This window comes from Wyeomyia smithii, chromosome 1, assembly GCF_029784165.1.
Source record: "Wyeomyia smithii strain HCP4-BCI-WySm-NY-G18 chromosome 1, ASM2978416v1, whole genome shotgun sequence".
Lineage (NCBI taxonomy): Eukaryota > Metazoa > Arthropoda > Insecta > Diptera > Culicidae > Wyeomyia > Wyeomyia smithii.
This window is the reverse complement of record NC_073694.1, coordinates 174,805,813-174,826,793: the sequence shown is the minus strand read 5'-3', so window position 1 is coordinate 174,826,793 and position 20,981 is coordinate 174,805,813. Positions and strand designations below refer to the sequence as shown.

At 38.4% G+C, this 20,981-nt stretch overlaps 1 protein-coding gene across 1 annotated transcript; it reads right to left on the bottom strand.

The window, feature by feature from the left end:
* Positions 1–5,457: 5,457 nt before the first annotated feature.
* On the bottom strand, positions 5,458–20,059 carry LOC129721726 (sodium-independent sulfate anion transporter-like). The gene is made up of 4 exons (XM_055674635.1): positions 19,707–20,059; positions 9,579–10,234; positions 6,030–6,785; positions 5,458–5,975 (listed from the first exon to the last, which is right to left on the bottom strand). Exons 1-4 carry the CDS (start codon positions 19,765–19,767, stop codon positions 5,625–5,627), a joined length of 1,824 nt encoding a protein of 607 aa, XP_055530610.1. The 5' UTR covers positions 19,768–20,059; the 3' UTR covers positions 5,458–5,624.
* Between the last annotated feature and the right edge of the window lie 922 nt (positions 20,060–20,981).

Here is a 20,981-nt window from a genome sequence, read left to right as displayed (position 1 = left end):
ATTTATTAAAAACAATCAATATCCAAACATGATTTAAGAACACGTGATACATAGTCAAAAATACGTCACGCATTATGCAAAATTAGTGTCATCACAAAAAAGTTATGTCGCGCTTAAAAACGACACTGACCCACCTTGCCCCACCTTAGGGATCATTCAAATAATACATAACGCTCTAGGGGGTGGGGGGGTATTCGGCGGAGCGTTATATTGCATGTGGCAAACATGTAAAATTGCGTTACATGGGGGTGGGTGGGTATTGAAAATTGCCAAATTCCGCGTTATGTAATATTTGAATGGTTCCTTACCATATCATTTTCAAAAGCAGCGTTGTCTGAGCAACGCGTGGATTTTTAAAATGTTAATCGTTTTTCTTCGATTTTTAAATGAAGAATAAAAAGTAGGAGGGTGGTATCCAAGACACGACCGCATAGTTGACATAGGACTATAATAGTTTTTTATTTCCTTTTTAAGGCTCTGTTTGATTTAGGCTCGTTTTACTTTTACAGACAATTTAATTTTTCAATTTTCTTCAATACGTGAAAAAGCAACTTTCTATACAGATCTAAATTAAGTACGATTTAGCAGAAATTAAACTTCCTTCTTTATTTGTTTGTCTTGTGAAAAATGGCTCACTCACTGATCGTCAAGCGGCAAAGATGTCACATAAAAAAGTTTTCCTGCAGTTACAAGTTCGAAAAAGTATCGATAAAGAATTACAGTTTTTAGACGAAAGTGTATGTTCACAGAAAATTTAAAATTAACATAGAATTTTATGAACATGTTAAAACTCAATTTAGTTCAATTTAAACATTTTATCAGTGAACAGAATAAAAAAAATGAATCAGTTCAAGATACCAAAAACAACGACGATGCCAAATTTGAAATATATATTATTGTTCCAGTTGAAAATCGAAATATTGACTCGCGACTTTCGATTTTTTTACCTTATGCACAATGCGCATAGTGTCGCATCTAGTGCGCTGTATTGCGCGTCAGATGCGCTATACAGCGCACTAGATGAGACATTATGCGCATTGTGTATAAGGTTAAAAAATCGAAAGTCGCGAGTCATTATTTCGGTTTTCAACTGAAACAATAATAATCATATTGAGAACTGATATTTGCTTCTATACGAAACAAGAAGAAGAAGAAAACAATTCAAACGGCAATTCGATTGTGTTCCAGATCGCAAAACGAAACTTAACCCAACACGCCTCACTGCGCGTCGACAGCGGCAATGTAGTCTTCACTTGGCTTGGCTGCACACAAATGAATATCGAGTTCTTCTGCACTAATAGATAAGAGTGACCAACGCTCAATTCATACATTGCGCTATGCAGTGGTGTTGCCTCTGCCAGCATGTTTTAGTTCAAGACATCAGTTTCAATAACATTCTAACAGCAGAACGTAAAATTGTCTGATGGTAGAGGTGGTTACGAAATTTCCGAAAAAGCTTCACCTTCAAGACATCAAAATAGTCTAGGCTCATAGAAGCAAATATTAGTTAACCTATTGGGACAGGGAGATTCTGTCAAATTTGTTTTTGCCACTGCTATACAAAATGTCACAGCAGGCAGTTGGTGTCTACTCATGATATCTGTGCCAGGCGTTCTCGCATGTGATTGGTTCATTGTCAATGAAAATTCGACCTTGAAACAGTTATTAAATTTTTACCACATACATAAGACATACGTAACACTCAGGAAGAAATCTTCCAAAAAAGTTGGTACAAAATGAACTACTCGAAAGTACCTACCTCTGTAAAAAAAAACCTCTGTTTGAGTTGTTTTTGAAGGCAGTGTACCTGCGCAGCCCTGCATTTGTCTCGTTCCTACTCGAAAAATGTTGCATTGATTTTGTAAATAACTTTTTGTCAGTTCCTTATGGGATTTTCTTTGGGGCTCGATAAGGCCGAGAAAAAGAAAATTCATTTTGTTCATTATTCATCGAGCAGTTTGACAGGGCGAGGTACGGAGTACAATGGGGCAACGTGTACCAGAGAAAAACGCCAGTGTTACGTATGTCTTATGTAAGTGTTTTTACTGTTGAACAATGAAGTGATAATAATAACTGAAGAATCACAAAATTGTCCATCATTTTATCAATCCAACGACATACTGATTTTTTTGATCCACCATGTGGTTACATCAGTATTACCGTGTGAAATCTTTCATTCTAACGTTACACCTTGATTTTAGTTTCCGCAGAATGTATCTCAATATAGTGTGGCTAGACGTAGTCCTACGTCAAAAAACTGCTCGAAATGTCTTTAGTGACAGTTCACCCACATACATAAGACATACGTAGTACTGGCGTTTTTTCTGGTACACGTTGCCCCACAGTACTCCGTACCTCGTCCTGTCCAACTGCTCGATAAATAATGAACAAAATGAATTTTCTTTTTCTTGGCTCTATCGAGCCCCAAAGAAAATCCCATAAGGAACTGTCAAAAAGTTATTTACAAAATCAATGCAGCATTTTTCGAGTAAGAACGGGACAATTGCAGGGCTGCGCAGGTACACTGCCTTTAGAAACAACTCAAACAGTGATTTTATTCAGAGTGTGATACCATTCGAATAGTTCATTTCGTACTAACTTTTTTGGTAGATTTCTTCCTGAGTGTTACGTATGTCTCATGTATGTGGTTCTCCCATATACATAAGACATACGTAATACTGGCGTTTTTTTGGTACACGTTGCTTCATAATATTCACATCCCTGTCACGAACGTCATCCCTATACATTTCGCTTGAAGCCGTTTTTCTCTGGCTCGATTACCCGTCAAAAGGCTGTCAGTGCTTGCGAAACAGCCGATTAAGCACCGTTCATGCGAGATTAACTGTTGCTGCAAGTGGTGAGAAGAAATGCAGAAAGCGAAAAACGATTGTTTTGTTTTGAACGTTTCATGGATTTTGTGCAGGACATAAATGGTCACGTTTAAACATGTTTCAACACGTTCCGGATAGCCTTACATTCAATATAGTTAGAAGCACGCAAATAATCCGTACAGTAACACATGCGGCACAATGACCGGAGCTTATGACCATATTTCCAACAGTAGCGCCATCATCATCGGCGGCGGCTTCAGAAAACTGTTGCCATGACATCGGTCTGATAGTACTCCGTACCTCGTCCTGTCCAACACAAATAATGAACAAAATGAATTTTCTTTTTCTCGCCTTTATCGAGCCCCCAAAAAAATCCCATAAGGAACTGTCAATAAGTTATTTACAAAATCAATGCAGCATTTTTCGAGTAGGAACGAGACAAATGCAGGGCTGTGTAGGTACACTGCCTTCAAAAACAACTCAAACAGTGATTTTATTCAGAGTGTGGTACCATTCGAGTAGTTCATTTTGTGCCAACTTTTTAGAAAGATTTCTTCCTGAGTGTTACGTATGTCTCATGTATGTGGTTCACCCATGTAAGGTATATGGGCGAACTGTCATTGTAAGCATCTTGAGTAGGGATACCATCCGTCCTGATTTAGCAGGACATGTCCTGATTTTGAGACCCGTTTGGAGCGTCCTAATTTATTTTTCATATTTTAGCATTTGTCCTGATTTTTCTGAATGATGCCGAATATTCAGAAATGTTGAAGATTTTTCAGTACTTTTTCTTGACCCCGGAAAGAAAAAGACTCATTTCAAACGAATTTTTCCTTGGTTGAATCTTGACGAGAGAAGTTGCCTAGTCGTTGAAACCGTTAAACATCTGACAATTGTTAAGTATAATTTCAAACAGTTAACGTTTGCTACATTTTTGGGTATCTATTAATGACTGAGGAATCAAAGTTGCAAAAATGAATCGTCCGAGAAATACGTTAAATAAATAAATGAGTGTTTTGGCGTATGTTGCAGAGCAAATCTCAGACTACATGTTTTATTTATTGATATCTCAAAAAATAAAAAAAGCTTAGATCAAATTTGTGCCGGAAAAAAAAGTTGTCCTGATTTTTAACTCCGACCAGATGGTAACCCTAATCTCGAGCGATTTTTTATTCTTCATTTGAAAATCGAAGGATAATGAGGGACCGTTCCTAAACCACGTGGTCATAGAGAGGGGGACGGGGGGGTTTGTCAAAAGACCACGAAAGACGACGCATGGGGGTGGGGGGGTTAACGAAATGACCACGTGGTCTTTTTTTCTGACTTATAATTTATTGTTGCCACGAAGTCAAGAGCAAAAGCTTTTGCATTTTAGAAATATAGAATGTACCGAATGTTTAAAAATAAATATTTAAAAAATTTAAGCGAATTTTTGGCACTAGACAAATGAAAAGACCACGTGGTTAAAGTCGCAAGGGGGGAGGGGGGTTGGCCAAAAGACCACGAAAGACCACGGGGGGGTAGGGGGGGTATAAAAAGGGATCAAAATATGACCACGTGGTTTAGGAACGGCCCCTGATGGCATTTTCAATAAAACACGTTTTGCTCAGAAAATTACACTTTTCAGCTGATATATGAAAATCAGAAAACCGAGTAAAACTTTAGGACCCAAGGTTTTTGACGTGAGGTTTTTCACTGCACACGCGCAAGTATTCTCGTATTAATTGTTTTTGTTGTTGTTAATTTGTTTTGATTCAATATCTCAAATTGATAAATGTAACTAAGTAAAGACTTCGCTTGCAACGATGATCTACCGATAGCGAGATAGCAAGTTACGACGTCAGCGAAGATGACTTGTCCGTTTGTGCCTATTGTCTCGCAGTTCAGATTACAGATTCAGGGGATTTGACAGGAGACAGCTGAGAAGCGTGCCAGGTCACAGTAAAGGTAGTACGTGAATTTGTGCAAGTAGCAAATACAGGTTGCAAGTGCAAAGTACCCAAACATTTGGCAAAAAAAAAATCAGTTTTTACGTCAAAAAATTTCATTGATCATTACAATATTTCGACCCGCTGCAATTGTAAACAGATACGATGATATGAAATTGAAGGTTTAGGATTGCATTTTTTCTGACTATTTCTTTCCGGTAGTGACAGCAGCAGTTAACGAAAAGTTGACATTTTGCGTACTATGAGTCTTACAGTAGCGGTCAATTTTCTACTTCACTTTACAGATACCACTGACTGCTAGATTATTTACAGCTTCCCAGTCTTATGATAGCAGGAATCTCAAGGTACGATGCTGGCCTAACAAGCCAATCGTCGTAGGTACGAGTCTCGGTCTGGGAGAGACTGTTAGTGTCAGTATGATCGTAGCGCTGGCCCCGCAATAGTCCTGTATACTAAGCAGTCGGCTGCGAAGTCTGTGTATAAAAAAACAGAAGGTCAAATTCCGAATCGGAATGTAGCACCAAAGCTTTGCTTTTATTTGATAGCAGGAAAAGGGAATTGTGTGGAGCTTTCGTTGCACTGCGAGGTATAATCTACGTTTCAGATTTTCATTTCCGGAAAGGTGTAATTCAGGCAAAGTATTGAAATATTTTTAAAAAAAAAAAAGGAGAAGGAGGTTGACAGCGATACTAGTAAAACTATTTATTCAGCCTTATTATTGTTTGCAACCGTATCCGATATTCGAACTATGTTACAAAATAAACTACTACATCCATACTGTTCACAGCATCTTTTTTATTTAGGCTAAACTATTTTGTACGACGGTTAACTGGTATTTGGAGGCTTACATTTTATTTTTATCATTGTGCCAACTCTGTACCATTTCTTCCTCGTTTTCATCGGACTTGAAAAGCGGCATAAACTGCTCCTTACGATACCTGTACAGGGAGTATTGTACTTCAAGATTCCATCGCCACAGCAGAACATGACGACCTTGAGCGTTCAAATCCGTAACGGTGCTCGAAAGGTTTTTCACCACTGTAGAGTCAATGTACTTGATTGAGTCTCCGTTTATCACGACCAGATCCGCTTCGTGTTTAGTGGCCAACTTGATGATTTTCTCTCGAAGATATTCAGCAGAGGAAAAGGCCAGATCATTACTAGGTCTCAGTATGAGGGCTGTCGTTGTACTTATCTACGAATGATCAGAATAGAAATTTTCCACTAATAATTTAATTTTAAGTCATACCTTGATTAGATGATGATCAATTCTTGGTCGAGATATCAAGTACAAAAGGAAGCATAAGTTCACTGCGATTCCGACGACTATGCCGATCTCCACACCAAGTATCAAACTGGTCACCACCGTCGCCAGGAAAGGTATGATATCGAGCCGCTTGATGCGCCACATCTCCGCCACTGCCCGATACTCGATCATAAAGATCATTGCCGCAATGATAACTGCTGCGAGTGTGGCTTTTGGGATATAGTAAAAGTACTCGGTTAGCAGTCCCAGCGCTGAGAGGACCAATGCGCCGGTAAAGATGCCTCCGAATGTAGTTTGAACGCCACTGCTACTGTTTATGGCCGTTCGAGCGAACGAAGCTGTTGTTGGGAAGGACGACGTAAAAGAACCGGCCATGTTGCACAAACCTAGAGCGATCATTTCCTGTGTTGCATCAATTGGCTTACCCTTCGAGAAAGCTTTTCCAATCGAAACAATTTCTAGGATTGAAATTAATGGAATCGTGATAACCGAAGAGCCCAACATTTGGATCATTTGGGAGAAGTTGTAGAACTCTCCGTTGAACTCAGTGGAGAAGGGTGGAGCTTCCACAGAGGGAAATCCGGGGACTATCGTGCCGGTCAACCGAAATGGATGTTGATTGCGATTTGCTAGTACGTAAGCTATAGTTCCTCCACCTATAACTACCAAGGCGTTGCGTAGAAGACATACGTACTTGGTACATATCCTCCAACGACCTAATCCACGGTCTTTTATCAGCTGCGAAGAGATATTGATTGATTCTGAGTTTAACTTCACCGTAAGCTATGAACGACTCTAAAAGAAGGTCTTGGGTACAAATGTGTGAATCTATAGAAAAAACTCCAGTTGTTTCTAGATTACAAAAGACTCTTGCCAAAGATCATACCGTTGAGCTTGGCAATCTAAAGCGTCACGACGGAATCTATACTAGTGGTCCTCGTGATACCTTAAATCTAATGATGGAAACGCATTTTCCCGGTTCTATTGAAAAGACGGATTCAGCCATCTCTGATTAAGTTGAAATTTGTTCTACGCAGACTAGCTCTTGGTCTGCTAGAACGGAAAATACTGTATCAGATGTGGCGGATGAAATTTTTACGAGAACCAGGGTGGAAAGTGCTATGAGATCCTTTGAGCCTTTTAAGTCTGCAAGTGTAGATGGAATATTTCCAGCATTGCTTCAAAAAGGTGAAGCAATACTAATTCCTTCTCTCATTGAGATTTTCAAGGCCAGTTTAAGGTTGAATCATATTCCATCAAAATGGAGGGTAGTAAGAGTAATCTTTATACCTAAAACTGGGAAGCGTGATAAGACGCATCCTAAATCATTCAGACCCATTAGTATTTCTTCGGTTTTGTTGAAGACAATGGAAAAAGTGCTGAATGATTTCATTCATACATCTTACATGCAAACAAAACCGCTTTCAAAGTTCCAGTTTGCCTATCAAACTGGAAAATCCACTATAACAGCGCTTCATACGCTGGTCATGAAAATTGAAAAGTCACTTTCAGCTAAAGAAATTGCTCTGTGCTCTTTCTTGGATATTGAAGGTGCTTTTGATAATGCGTCCTATTCTTCAATGTCTAGTGCAATGAAGAACAAAGGATTTCACACGAGCATTGTTAACTGGATTCATACCATGCTTGCAAAAAGAGAAATCACTTCTGAGTTGGGAGGTTCGTCTATTACGGTAAGGGCAACGAAAGGATGTCCGCAAGGAGGTGTTCTTTCGCCACTTATGTGGTCTTTGGTGGTGGACGATCTTCTCAAAAGCTTAGAAGCAAAAGGATTCGAAGTTGTAGGCTTTGCAGATGACATAGTCATCTTGGTAAGAGGAAAGTTCGACAACATAGTTTCGGAAAGAATGCAGGAGGCTCTGGAGTATACCCAGTCTTGGTGTATAAAGGAGGGTCTCAGCATTAATCCGACAAAAGCTGTAATCGTACCTTTCACTAGAAAGAGGAAATTCAATCTAAAAACTCTCAAGCTTGGAGGAGTAGAAATTCCATTCAGTGAACAGGTTAAATACTTAGGAGTTATCCTTGATGCCAAGCTAAACTGGAATGCACATCTTGACTATGCAATCAACAGGGCGGTCAGTGCATTATGGTTGTGCTCCAAAACCGTTGGGAGAAAGTGGGGCTTGAGACCGAAAATGGTGATGTGGATATTCACATCTATTATACGTCCAAAACTGACCTACGCTGCGTTAGTGTGGTGGCCAAAAACCAAAGACTCCACCGCTAGAACAAAGCTAGATAAAGTTCAACGACTTGCGTGCATTGCTATAACAGGAGCAATGAAAAGCACCCCGTCAAAAGCTCTTGATGTAATTCTTCATCTGCTGCCGTTGTACGAATACGTGCAACTAGAAGCAGAAAAGAGTGCCTTGAAGCTAAAAAAAACAAAAACTATCTTGTCAGGTGATCTTGTGGGTCACCTGACAATACAGGACTTTTTCAAAAGAGGGCCAGTGATGAGTATGAACTGGATGGCACCTCAGGATAACCATGATATTCTCTACAAGGTATGCGAAACGTCGCGTGCAGACTGGGAAGTCGGAGTTCCTGATGTGCGTCCCGGTTCAACGATATTTTTCACAGATGGCTCAAAAATAGGTACCAAAACTGGTGCAGGAATCTTCGGCCCTGGAATTAATATTTCAGTGGCAATGGGACACTGGCCAACAGTGTTTCAAGCAGAGATTTTTGCAATCCTTGAATGTGCGAATGTATGTCTGACTAGGAAATACATACATGCAAATATTTGTATTTTCTCTGACAGTCAAGCAGCACTGAAAGCACATGATGCTTATAAATGTACATCCAAGATTGTCTGGGAATGTATTGGGTTCCAGGACATTGTGGCATTGGTGGGAATGAAAAGGCAGACGAACTTGCAAAACAAGGATCTAACTCACAGTTTATCGGCCCAGAACCTTTCTGCGGTATATCAAACTGTGCAGTGAAAATGGAGCTTAAACGCTGGGAGGAACAAAAGGTGATAACCAATTGGTTTGATGTCAAAAAGTGTTCCCAATCTAAAAGATTTATCACACCAAACGAGAATCATTCGAAAAAGCTCCTAGAGCTCAACAAAAGAGCTCTTTGTACATACGTCGGCCTAGTAACGGGGCACTGTCCGAGTAGATATCATTTAAAGAACATTGGCCGGGTTCAGGATGATATCTGTCGCTTTTGTAATATGGAAAGCGAGACATCGGAACATCTGCTGTGCAGTTGTGGTGCATTATTTAAACACAGATCAAGGTTTCTTGGCAGTGGCTGTTTACAGCCCAAAGAGATTTGGTCTTTGAATCCTGGGAAGGTGATTGGCTTCATAAACCATATTTCACCTGACTGGGAGCGTGTCGGTGCAGGTACCTGATCACTCAACAATAGTGGTCATTGTATTTTGCAAGGGGACACGTATAGCAATTGACTGGGATATATATTACAAAAGTTCACATCAATGGACAACGTAATTCTAATTCCCTAACAAAAAAAAAAAAAAAATGATGAACGACTTACCGTGAGAGAGATGAGGATCGCCAGCGATCCAAATCCGAGCAGCGCATCCCACAGTCTTGTTTGTCCTGCATTCTCGAAAATGTTACTCCACGAATCAACAAAACCACTTGATTTCCCTGGGCTTGAAATACCCAGCAATGATTTTACCTGACTAGAGACAATTGTAATGGCTGCCGCAGTTATGAACCCGGTTGTAACTGGCATCGATATAAACTGGACCACGAAGCCGAAATTAATCATGCCTAGCAGTAGCATGATACAACCGGACAGAAAGCTCGATAGGATGGCTCCGGCAGGACCCAACTCCAGCACTTTCTGCTGTACCATTAGTGCCGTGATAGCCGTCGGGGTGATTGCGATTTCTTTAACGCTGCCGAAAATAGCGTATACGAATGGTCCCATAAAGCTCGAGTAAAGGCCATACTGTGGTTCTAGGTTCGCAACGACGGCGTACGCTATACTCTGCGGAATCGATGTCAAACCAACAGTGACACCGGCTATCGCATCCGAGGCTAACTTTTTGTAGGTGTACTGTGAGGCCCACCTCAGGCATGGAAATCGCCGAAGCGCGTTCTCGCGAGTCCAACAGTTAAGGAACTGGCGCTTCAGAAGTGAGCCAGGATCTACGTATTGCTTCCGGTGAATTGGATCGAAATCTACAACGAATAAGCAACATGGGATAAAACATCCGGTTTAGTGCAGTTCTGGAGGCGGATCGTAATTGCGGCCGCGATGGTAAATGAAGGTTGTGAATCTTATCTTTTACGATGTATACAAACAGGGTTATATTTGAACGATTAGTTGAAGCTTTTGTTTGAGTATAAACAGCTTTTTGAGTATAAAAAGGAATGATTTTCGAAATTTTGTCTTCCGTAATGGTGAATAGGCCTAGGAACGACGCGAAAAACTTAAGTTTAACTCTGAAGAGGTTTGTGTGAACAAAAAAAAAAAAACTCTGAAGGCAGCATTCACAGTTTTCAAGAGTTCGTATTCGTCGATTTAACAGAGGTTATATACCTTGTTGTTCAAGAAAAATTAGGAAAGAATAAATTTTTTAAAGTTATAATTTTTTGATAAGAGGCCTGCAGTTATTACGTTGGAAGTTCACCAGGTCAGCGTCAGAGTTATTTCGTGTCTGTGAACGATCATTTTTATAAATGTTTGTTTTATTTGCATATGGGAACGATTTTCCCAAAAACTTTATAGTCGGAGCACCAAAAATTGTATTCGAAACTTGTTTTCGCAGAAGATGAAATTTGTGCATCAAAAAACTATCTTTCAAGATCTGACAACGTTGATAGCAAATATTTTTGGAAAGATGAAGAAGATCGGTTGTGAAATTTTTCAGCAATCTTTACTTTTTTAAACACACTTTCGACATAACTCCGTTTGAAGTTTGAAGTTTGAAGTTTAGGAGGCTTGACAACACTTGCGTTTTAAAATATTTCTTCAAACGCGATTCTAGATAATTAACAACCGAGTAGCGCGTAGTTTTCAGTTCAAATAACGACATCGAGCTCTTTTGTGATTGTTCGCAGTATGATAACGTAATTGTGAGGAATACGCGAAAGACATATACGAATTCATACTCTTTTCCCTAATGAGGCCGGTGTTTTATCCTTAAACTTTTTGAATGTCGCGAGTTGATAATTACGTATGTGATTAAGCTTGAAACCATCAATCGAATATTCCGTTTTACTTGTATATCTTATATGTACTACACTTCTGATTTGCCATAAATGTCATCAGATCATAAAAGGTGTCTGAATATTTCAATATGTATAAATCGAGCCATAGGTCCGGTATCCTCGCGTTAGCTTTTTTTTGCAGTGTTACATTATCAAATAGAATGAGTTCGGATCGCGTTATGATTTCCGTAAAAGACAATATGAACTCGTTCGCACGATACTTGTTATTATGAACCGGTGCTCGAATTCAGCGCATCGTTTACCAAAACGAACCCTGCTGCGAACCCTACCCCTTTTTTCCAACATCCCAGTGATTTCTCGTGGAAGTGCAGAGGTGTTCTCGGCTTCCAATAAAGCGAGTATCACGTCAACATATTCCTATACAAACTCCTCCTTTGACCTGCATTCGGATGCGGCCGGCGCTGGTATTGCCTGATATAAAGATTAAGGTCATCAGTTGTTACACATTGAGGATGAATGTTAGTCCCAAGCATCATCCGTTGGTTCTCTGTGTAATTACAGCTGATCTGGCAATAACGGAGTAGCAACCGCGAGCGGTCAATCATGCTCATGCTCATGCTCATAACTCCGTTTGAAGTTTAGTTCATGCGACCGTGACGAAGCGCGCTTCATATCACCAACTTTCTCCCTGTCGCTCACATAAAAATTTGAGAAAATGTTCACCAAATTCCCTCTATTTTAAAAAGGTATATTGCCGGTAACCGCCAGTCATTCTGATCTTAAGAAATATGAAATTGAAAAAAAAAAACAGCTTCGAAAGATGTTTTATTCACGTTCAGTTATCACTTATTTAAGATGACTTATTTCGCCGATATTCATGCTATGATATATATTGCATACTAGCCTGCACAAATTATGTTGCATAAACCACTGAAATCATTGATTTCGTGATAAAAGGCTTGAGTGGGACTGACTTGCCGTTACATTCTACGCCCAAGAGAAAAGTAAACGCAAGTCAGTCACATCACCATGGTGATTGACGTGTTGTTATTTGTTGCTGTGAAAAGCAGTCAACTCTCCGCAGTTCGGAAGTGTATGTCCATGAGGACAGTTCAAAATACGTCGGCGTTGGAAAATCTCACGATGTACGAAACCGATAAAAGCTCATCCGGTGAGGATTCTAATGAAGAAACTGAAGCCCTTCATAAATGTCAACATGATCAAAATCCATTTGAGGCTCGATTCCCTGGATTCTGGTGGAAGTTTTTTCAATACTGAAGGTTTTCCGGACAGGTGCACGAAGAAGCGAACCAAGAAACAAATCCAAGAAGAGGACTCTGCTAAGAACGGCAACCAACTGTAATGAATGCCGACTAGAGTGCGTGAACAAGATCGAAAAGAATGACAGGATTCAGATCCACGATCGTTTCTGGAACTTGCACGCTTCTGGTCAGACCGCGTTTTTTCGAGAAACAGTGAAGTTGGCTCCATTTACTCGGCGTATCAGATCAATAATTTTAGAAAAATCTAAGAAGCGGAGGAAGGGAATTTGGCTTCCACTCATTGGCCGATAAAATCAGAAGTTCTCTATGAACACGATCGGCTTCAATGAGAATTGCGGGTAAGTATCTCAAGCAACTTTGAAAATTCTATAATTTATTAAAATTCTTATACAGACATTGGGTTTACCGATTCTTTGATGGAGACGCTGCTGGAAATCTGAGGAAGTCCAACCACGGAAAATACGTTCAGGATACCGCGAAGAAGGACTCGGTAAAGGGGCACATTAATTCTTTCAACCCAACCATATCGCATCGCCGTGAGCACACGCCCAACAGGCTCTATCTTCCATTTCGTTAGTGACGCTTGGTCATGAACAGTGCGAACAGTGCACTCCTTCGACCCTTCACCAGAAGCAAGCTGGTCATACCGTAACTTACGAATCATTTGAAAATCCTGAATCGATATGTGAAAAATATGCTAAGCATTTGCGTTTGGCAGTTATGTCAAGGGATGCTTATCGACGAGATGGAGACAATTTCAAATCTGGTCAATATGCAAAAAGTTGAAAAATATTGGTTTATTAGGCAATATTTATTTATTATAGTAAATGCTGATTTCAGGTGATGAGGTGCACCAGCAGGAGAATATACGAAAAAGCAACCTGGTTTTACGTGGGATGCCTGTGGGATGAGTCTACAGCTGGACGAAATGCTATCGGTTGTACAAGCTGCTTTCAAAAAGTCATTGAGCGACTCAAGGACTACCATGATAATTAATAATTGTATATTAGATGGACAAACGCAGTGCGTAGAATAAAAATTAGGACAGCATTTGATTCTCCTGATATATCGTCATAAACAATATACAGGTTCGAAAAATATCGTTGAAGTTTTTACGAAACACGCCACACTTTTATGGCTGCGGATAGTCTACAGGCAGTTATAGAGAACGGCATGCGTAACAGCAAACCTGCTCAAAAATTTGTAGAGTTTTCAACGATAGTTGGAAAAGCCAATCAAAATATGGAGGTGATAAATATGGACTTTAAAGACTTTTTCTGTACTGCTTGAAATACCACACAACACCTGATAAACAAATGTAAACCTAGGCCGTACATCGAAGATATGAATTAGTTATTGTTATCAAGAGGGATGCTTTGACTTGTGTTAAAATAATGTTTTCGATGGAAGAAAACTTATAAAGCGATGCAATCTATATTAGAAAAAGCAAATTCAGGCAGGTGGATTCGTTTTGGAAGATACGCTGAAACGTCAACTGAAACCCAAAGGAATCAGTCAAGAGAGAAAAGCAGCATTACTTGAGATGATATATGCTCGTCAACAACGAGTCCAAGTCATATTGGAACGGCTTGCCAGGACAAGATAAATCTATATAGAGCAAGATCGCGCCAAATCACCGATGGTCGAATATCGACCATTTTTGATTTGAATGAAACTTTGCACACGTATTTGGCTCAGCAAACTGAGCATTTTCCACAGATGGAGCGATTTTTTACACTCATGAGTTACATGCACAATAATTCATCACCATTACAAACCAAAAAATAATCCCAATACATAATTGAAGCTAGTAACTTATTTTCATATAAACAGTCATATCAAACTTCTTTTTTTCCACTCTACTTTCATCTTATTAACCATGTTTTTTTTAAGTGGGTCTAACTTTCGATTATTTTTCCTTTGTGACTGACTTGCGGTTACTTTTCATAATTGGACAATCTGACCTGGGAATAATGTTCACTTTTGTTGAACAAACCACATCTGAAATCAGATCGACTTGAGCTGTCCTACAGTACGGTCGCATTTTACCAACAGCTCGAGGCTAAGTCTTAGACTACCGAGAGATATTGAAATTTTGTTTTTCGCTTTCAACAGGCAATCTTCTTGAAATACTACCTGTTGAAACGCAAAGTAATAAATTTGTTTTTAACGTTAACGAGTGTTTAGTGAGTAAATTTGGTTTAAGCTATTTCTACTTAAATTCTATAGTGAAGTGAAAGTGTAGTGAAGTTTTTCAGTTATGCCTGGAAAAAATAAAAAAGCTCGCTTTGATGCGGCTTCAAGGAAACGTGAGGCATCTCCTCCTAGTGACACTGAAATTTCGACTAACAGGTATGATATTCTTTCTTCCGTTGGGGATCAAGAAATTCAAACTTCTCATACTGAGCATAAAGCCGTTATGAAGAAGGTTAAAGTTCCACCTATTGTGGTATTTGTAGCAAATTTAAAAGCATTTCGATCAGAACTTTCATCATTTCTGTCGGATGTGAAAGTTAATTTTCAAATTGGCCGCCAAGGCGAAATTCGCATTTGGCCGAATCTCTTGATGGCCATAAACATCTTTTACAGTATTTGACTGAAAAGATGTATAAATTTTATTCTTTTGATGCCAAAAACGAGAGACCGTTTAAGGCTGTTTTGAAAGGTCTCTCAAATGATCAAAGTATTGAGGAAATTAAAGAACGTTTGTCAGAATCACTTGGTTTTGCTCCCAACCAAGTAATTTTGATGAAACGAAAGGCAAATGCCAAAATTAATCAAACTGGAATACACCAGGAAAATTACTTAGTACATTTTGATCGTACCAAAGTAAATAATTTAAAATGTTTAGAAAAAGCACGTGTTTTATTTAACGTGCGAATAAAGTGGGAAAATTTCAAGAGACATGGAGAATCCATAATCTTACTCAATGTCGGAATTGTCAAGCCTATGGGCATGGAACTCGAAACTGCCATATGGCAGCAAAATGTATGATTTGTGGTGGCACTGGTCACACGAAAGATATCTGCCCCGTGAAAGAGACCACTAATAGTTTCAAATGTGTAAATTGTGGGGGAAATCACAAATCCAATTTCTTTAATTGTCCTGTAAGGTCAAAAATTATTGCTTCCAGACAACGTAGGAATTCTAAGCAACCTGTTGTCAATGTGGGTATACAAAAGACATTCAACACTGTTCAGGCATCACCAGCACTTTCATTAGCAGGTGTGTCTGTAGGTGATAATTTAAATTCAGCTAACAAATTGCAGACAAAACATCCTGTTCAGGCAACACCAGGTTGTTCATATGCCAGTGTCCTTACAGGTAATATTTCAAATTCAAACAGTAACAAACCATTCGTGTTTGGTGCTGAAAAGTCAGCCAGTATTGATTTAGGTAGTCCAACTCCAGAAAAGATTGAACACCTACAACAATCCATGCTGCAGCTAATGTCCGTTTTGTTGAACTGTAACTCGATGTACGAGGCTGTTCAAGAAGGTATAAAATTTACAACTAATATTGTTATGAAATTGAAATTCAGCAATGGTTTTAAATAATGCTGTAAATTTTCTAAACTGGAATGCTCGCTCTTTAAAAGCGAAAGAGGATGAATTTTTCAATTTTTTTAACAGTCCACGATGTGCATATTGCAGTTGTGACTGAAACGCTTTTAAAGCCAACTATTAAACTAAAAAAGAGCCCAAATTACATGGTTCATAGGTTTGATAGAATTAATGTTGCCGGTGGTGGAGTTGCAATAGTTATCCACCGTCGGACAAAACATCGTGTTTTACCCCATCTTGAAACCAAAGTTATCGAGAGTTTGGGAATTGAAATTGAAACAAGTATTGGCATTTTATTTATAGCCGCAGTGTATTTGCCTTTTCAATGCACTGGTGAGCGAAAAAATTATTTCAAGGGAGATTTGCAAAAACTCACAAGAAATAAATCTAAATTTTTAATCATCGGTGATTTTAATGCGAAACATCGATCTTGGAATAATGCTCAAAGCAATTCCAATGGAAAAATATTGTTTAATGATTGCTCGGCTGGATTTTATTCAGTTTTATTTCCAAATGGTCCTACATGTTATTCTTCTATTAGGAATCCATCTACAATTGATTTGGTACTAACAAATCAAAGTCATTCATGCAGTGATTTATTAACTCATGCTGACTTTGATTCTGATCATCTTCCCATAACATTTTCTATTTCCCATGAAACTATTTTAAATCCCACTAGATCTGTGTTAAATTATCACAAGACTAATTGGGATAGATATCGTTCTACGATCGAAGAAAATTTGAATGATGATATTATTTTACAAAATAGTGCTGACATTGACAGAGCATTAGATAATTTTAGCAGCGTAATACTCAATGCCCGGAATTTATCAGTTCCTAAGGCTCGAGTGAAATTTAATGCACCAATTATTGACAGTGAACTTCAACTTCTTATACGTTTGAAGAACATACGGAGACGTCAATACCAAAGATCTCGTGATCCTCTTTGAAAATTATTTTTCAAGAATTACAAAAGGAAATTAAACATAGATTCACTCTCTTGCGAAATGAGAATTTCATGAGAGAAGTTGAACAACTAAAACCTTATTCAAAACCTTTCTGGAAGCTTTCGAAGGTTCTTAAGAAACCTTCGAAGCCAAATCCAGTCCTTAAAGATGGTGATTGCATTTTTCTAACGAATGAACAAAAATCTCAAAAACTTGCTCAGCAGTTTGAGAGTGTTCATAATTTCAATTTGAACGTAGTAAGTCCTATTGAAAATGAAGTAAACCAAAAGTATGATCAGATCACCACCCAAGAATTTCTTTCTGAAGAGGTATTGGAAACAAACTTGAATGAGGTGCGAACTATTCTCAAAAAATTCAAAAACATGAAAGCACCAGGGGATGATGGGATTTTCTATATCCTCATCAAAAGACTTCCCGAAAACTCTTTAAATTTCTTGGTAGAAATTTTTAACAGATGCTTTGCACTAGCACATTTTCCTTCGAAATGGAAAAATGCCAAAGTCACTCCAATTTTAAAACCCGAAAAGAATCCAGCTGAGGCATCAAGTTATCGACCAATTAGTTTACTTTCCTCTATTAGCAAACTTTTTGAAAGAATAATTCTCAATAGAATGATAACACATATTAATGAGAACTCAATTTTTGCAAATGAGCAGTTTGGTTTTCGCCATGGGCATTCCACTACTCATCAGTTACTTAGAGTAACAAATATGATTCGAACTAATAAATCTGAAGGCTATTCGACTGGAGCCGCTCTACTAGATATAGAAAAGGCATTCGACAGTGTTTGGCATAAAGGTTTAATAGCTAAAATGTCAAATTGCAGTTTTCCGCTTTACCTTACAAAAATGATACAAAGTTATTTAACTGACCGCACTCTTCAGGTTAACTATCTAAATGGCAAATCTAATAGATTGCCTGTTAGAGCTGGTGTGCCTCAGGGGAGTATCTTGGGCCCAATCTTATATAACATTTTTACTTCTGATCTTCCTGATTTACCACCAGGTTGTAAGAAATCTCTGTTTTGTGACTATACAAGTATTTCCGCAAAAGGAAAAAGCCTTCGTGTTATATGCAGTCGGCTACAAAAAAGTTTAGATATATTTTCTTCATACTTGCAGAAATGGAAGATTTCCCCTAATGCTTCTAAAACACAGTTAATTATTTTTCCTCATAAGCCAAGAGTTTCATTTCTCAAACCCACCCATAACCACGTTATAAGGATGAACGGTGTGGTCTTAAATTGGTCTGATCAAGTTAAATACTTAGGGCTAATTTATGATAAGAATCTTACTTTCAAGGAGCACATTGAAAATATCCAGTCAAAGTGCAATAAGTATATCAAATGTTTATATCCTCTTATCAACAGGAATTCTAGACTTTGTCTCAAAAATAAACTGTTAATTTACAAACAAATTTTTAGGCCAGCAATGTTATATGCAGTTCCCATCTGGACAAGTTGTTGTACAACTAGGAAGAAGACACTTCAAAGGATTCAGAATAAACTTTTGAAAATGACTTTGAAGCGTCCTCCCTGGTGTAGCACAAACGTGCTACATAGGCTCACTAATGTAGAAACATTAGAAAATATGTCAAGCCAAATTATCAACAAATTCCGACAAAAATCGTTGCAATCCTCAATTGCAACGATTAGCTCACTTTATAGTCAGTAAGATAGTTTTGAGTTTATTTTAAGTTTTGTTTTATTCCTTTTTTTCCTTGACAAGTAGGTTTAATAATTTTCCTACAATTACATTAACTTAACTGCGAAAGCTAATAACATTCAATAATATAAAAAAGCGTACAAATATATATAATAGTGTTGAAATGTCACCATTTGTGGCAGAACACACAATATTAATTCTGAATAGATATTAGTACATAAATAAATCATTACAAACATTCCCCCCCCTATTAAAAAAAAAAAACACATCTGAAAATACACTCGAAAACAGACCATTCGATGCTAACTTATAATTGACAAAAATACAGCTGGGACACTGACCTGCCGTTACCAGCCGAATAGCTGCTTTGAAAGGGTCTCCGCATCTTAATGTTTCTTTTTTTTTCGAAGTGAATGTGCGAGAGACATTTAAAACCCACACAAGCCTCAAAAAACCACTTCAAAACTTCCTTATTTAAACGTTTTAACTGTTGCCTTAATGCTGTAATTGATTATCTTACCAATTCTGCTTTCTCAAACGTAAAGCTCGATTTTCCTACTTTTTGCTGTTTTTCTTTGCAAATGTTTTTTTTTTTGGCATACTTTTCATGGTACACCGTTTTGATGTTCTTGTAATGTTCCGAGTTTTTTCATTTCTTTGCCGGCTACAAGCCCACATTTTTCAGTTTTTTTTTCTATTTTTTTGTTCCATATTGACTTGATTGAAGAACAACTGTGAAATTCAGTGTAGAAATAAATCATTTAAATTATGAACTTGATTATGATTAGACTGTTTCTGTCGCAGTTTGGTATAATCAAATGTTCCATCTTTGTATTAGATTCATAATTACACAACATCCACGGTTTTAGAGAATTTATTTTTATTTTTTGTTTTTAATTTTAAATACAGCAGTTTATACACAGTTTTAATCAGTAAAGTTAAAAACAGAAGAGTGTGAACATCGTGAATAAGATAAGTGAAGAGGTGAGGATTTCACTTACCAGCAGGTGGTTGATGACTGGGATAGAGATCCTTTTCTGTTATGACGATCTCGTTTGCCATAATCGGCAACCAGATAGGAAGTTTTACAACATAAAACAAACCACATCAACCCGCAATAGAAAACTTGCCCACAAACATTTGTGTATATTTTCCAGACAACACTTTTGACGTCTGACAGCTGCTGGGAGTCTGGATTCTAACTGCGCCGTCTCCGCAAAAGCTAACAATGTGCCGCAACCGATCGATGTCTTCCTCCAGCGGACTAAACTGAACTGACAACTGTTGCATCACAGCACGAGAGCGACCTTCTATAGCAGCGCGGGTGCAATCGCACGCTTACGAGATGAATCTTTCGATATCAAATCACTGTCACAAAGTGAATCTGTTTGTATTGAAACTATTGTACCGGCTAGATGTTAGCCACGCTTTACTACGTTCTACGCGAAAAACTCGCAGTAATTGTTTACTTACGAGCTGTCGATTGTTTTCCTATCATTAGGTACATTTGTCCGTTACTGTGTCGGAAGTAGGCGCGTGTAGTTGTTTCGTGTTACTTCCGCTTATAGAAAGAGCAAGACATACATAGCATTGCACTATCACTAAAACTACGATTAACAACATTAGTTTTAAGTTAATATTCAAACGGCGTTGATGGAAAAATTCCCCTTTATCCAGTATATGATCATCGTATATATTAGCCATACCTTATATCAATTAGGTATTACACACTTAAAACTGGATCTCGAGCTCGGCAAAAAAACATCCGAGTTCACTCGGCAACTTTGGATTCAACCGGTATTTCAGCAAAAAAATGCCGGTTGCCGACAGTTGTCAGATCATTTTGCCGAGACTTCGTCCAAAAAACTGAGCTTGACGAATCTCGTCTCTATTTTTTGCCGAATTTATCGTTAAACACTGTTGATGCCGAGGTCAGCAAAAACATTACTGGTATCTCGGCACAAATTTTACTCGTTGCCGTGTTTCGGCAATACAGCTGTCATTCTCATGAACGAGTTGCCGCCATTTTTCTTAGTGAAAATTTATGCGTGTTACGGGTGAGCAAACAGGAATCGGATACAAGTTTGGCTGAAATTTGTGCAAATTACAAGTGTTTACAATCCGGTAGCCGAATAAAGCCGAAATGTAGTACAGTTTGGGGGGAAGTGGCTGGAACTCAAAAAGTGTAGTTTCAAATCGTGTGAATACAATATTGTATTTGTTTTAGGGATAGGCATTAGACGTAATTTTAGATTAGATGTTTAGCTCAATGCCCT

Coding starts and splice junctions, on each gene's coding strand:
- LOC129721726 (XM_055674635.1), bottom strand. CDS start 19,767: ATGGCAAACGAGATCGTCATAACAGAAAAGGATCTCTATCCCAGTCAT. Junction 10,235..19,706: donor CAGTCATCAACCACCTGCTG/GTAAGTGAAATC, acceptor TATTCGTTGTAG/ATTTCGATCCAATTCACCGG. Junction 5,976..6,029: donor TTGATCATCATCTAATCAAG/GTATGACTTAAA, acceptor GATCATTCGTAG/ATAAGTACAACGACAGCCCT.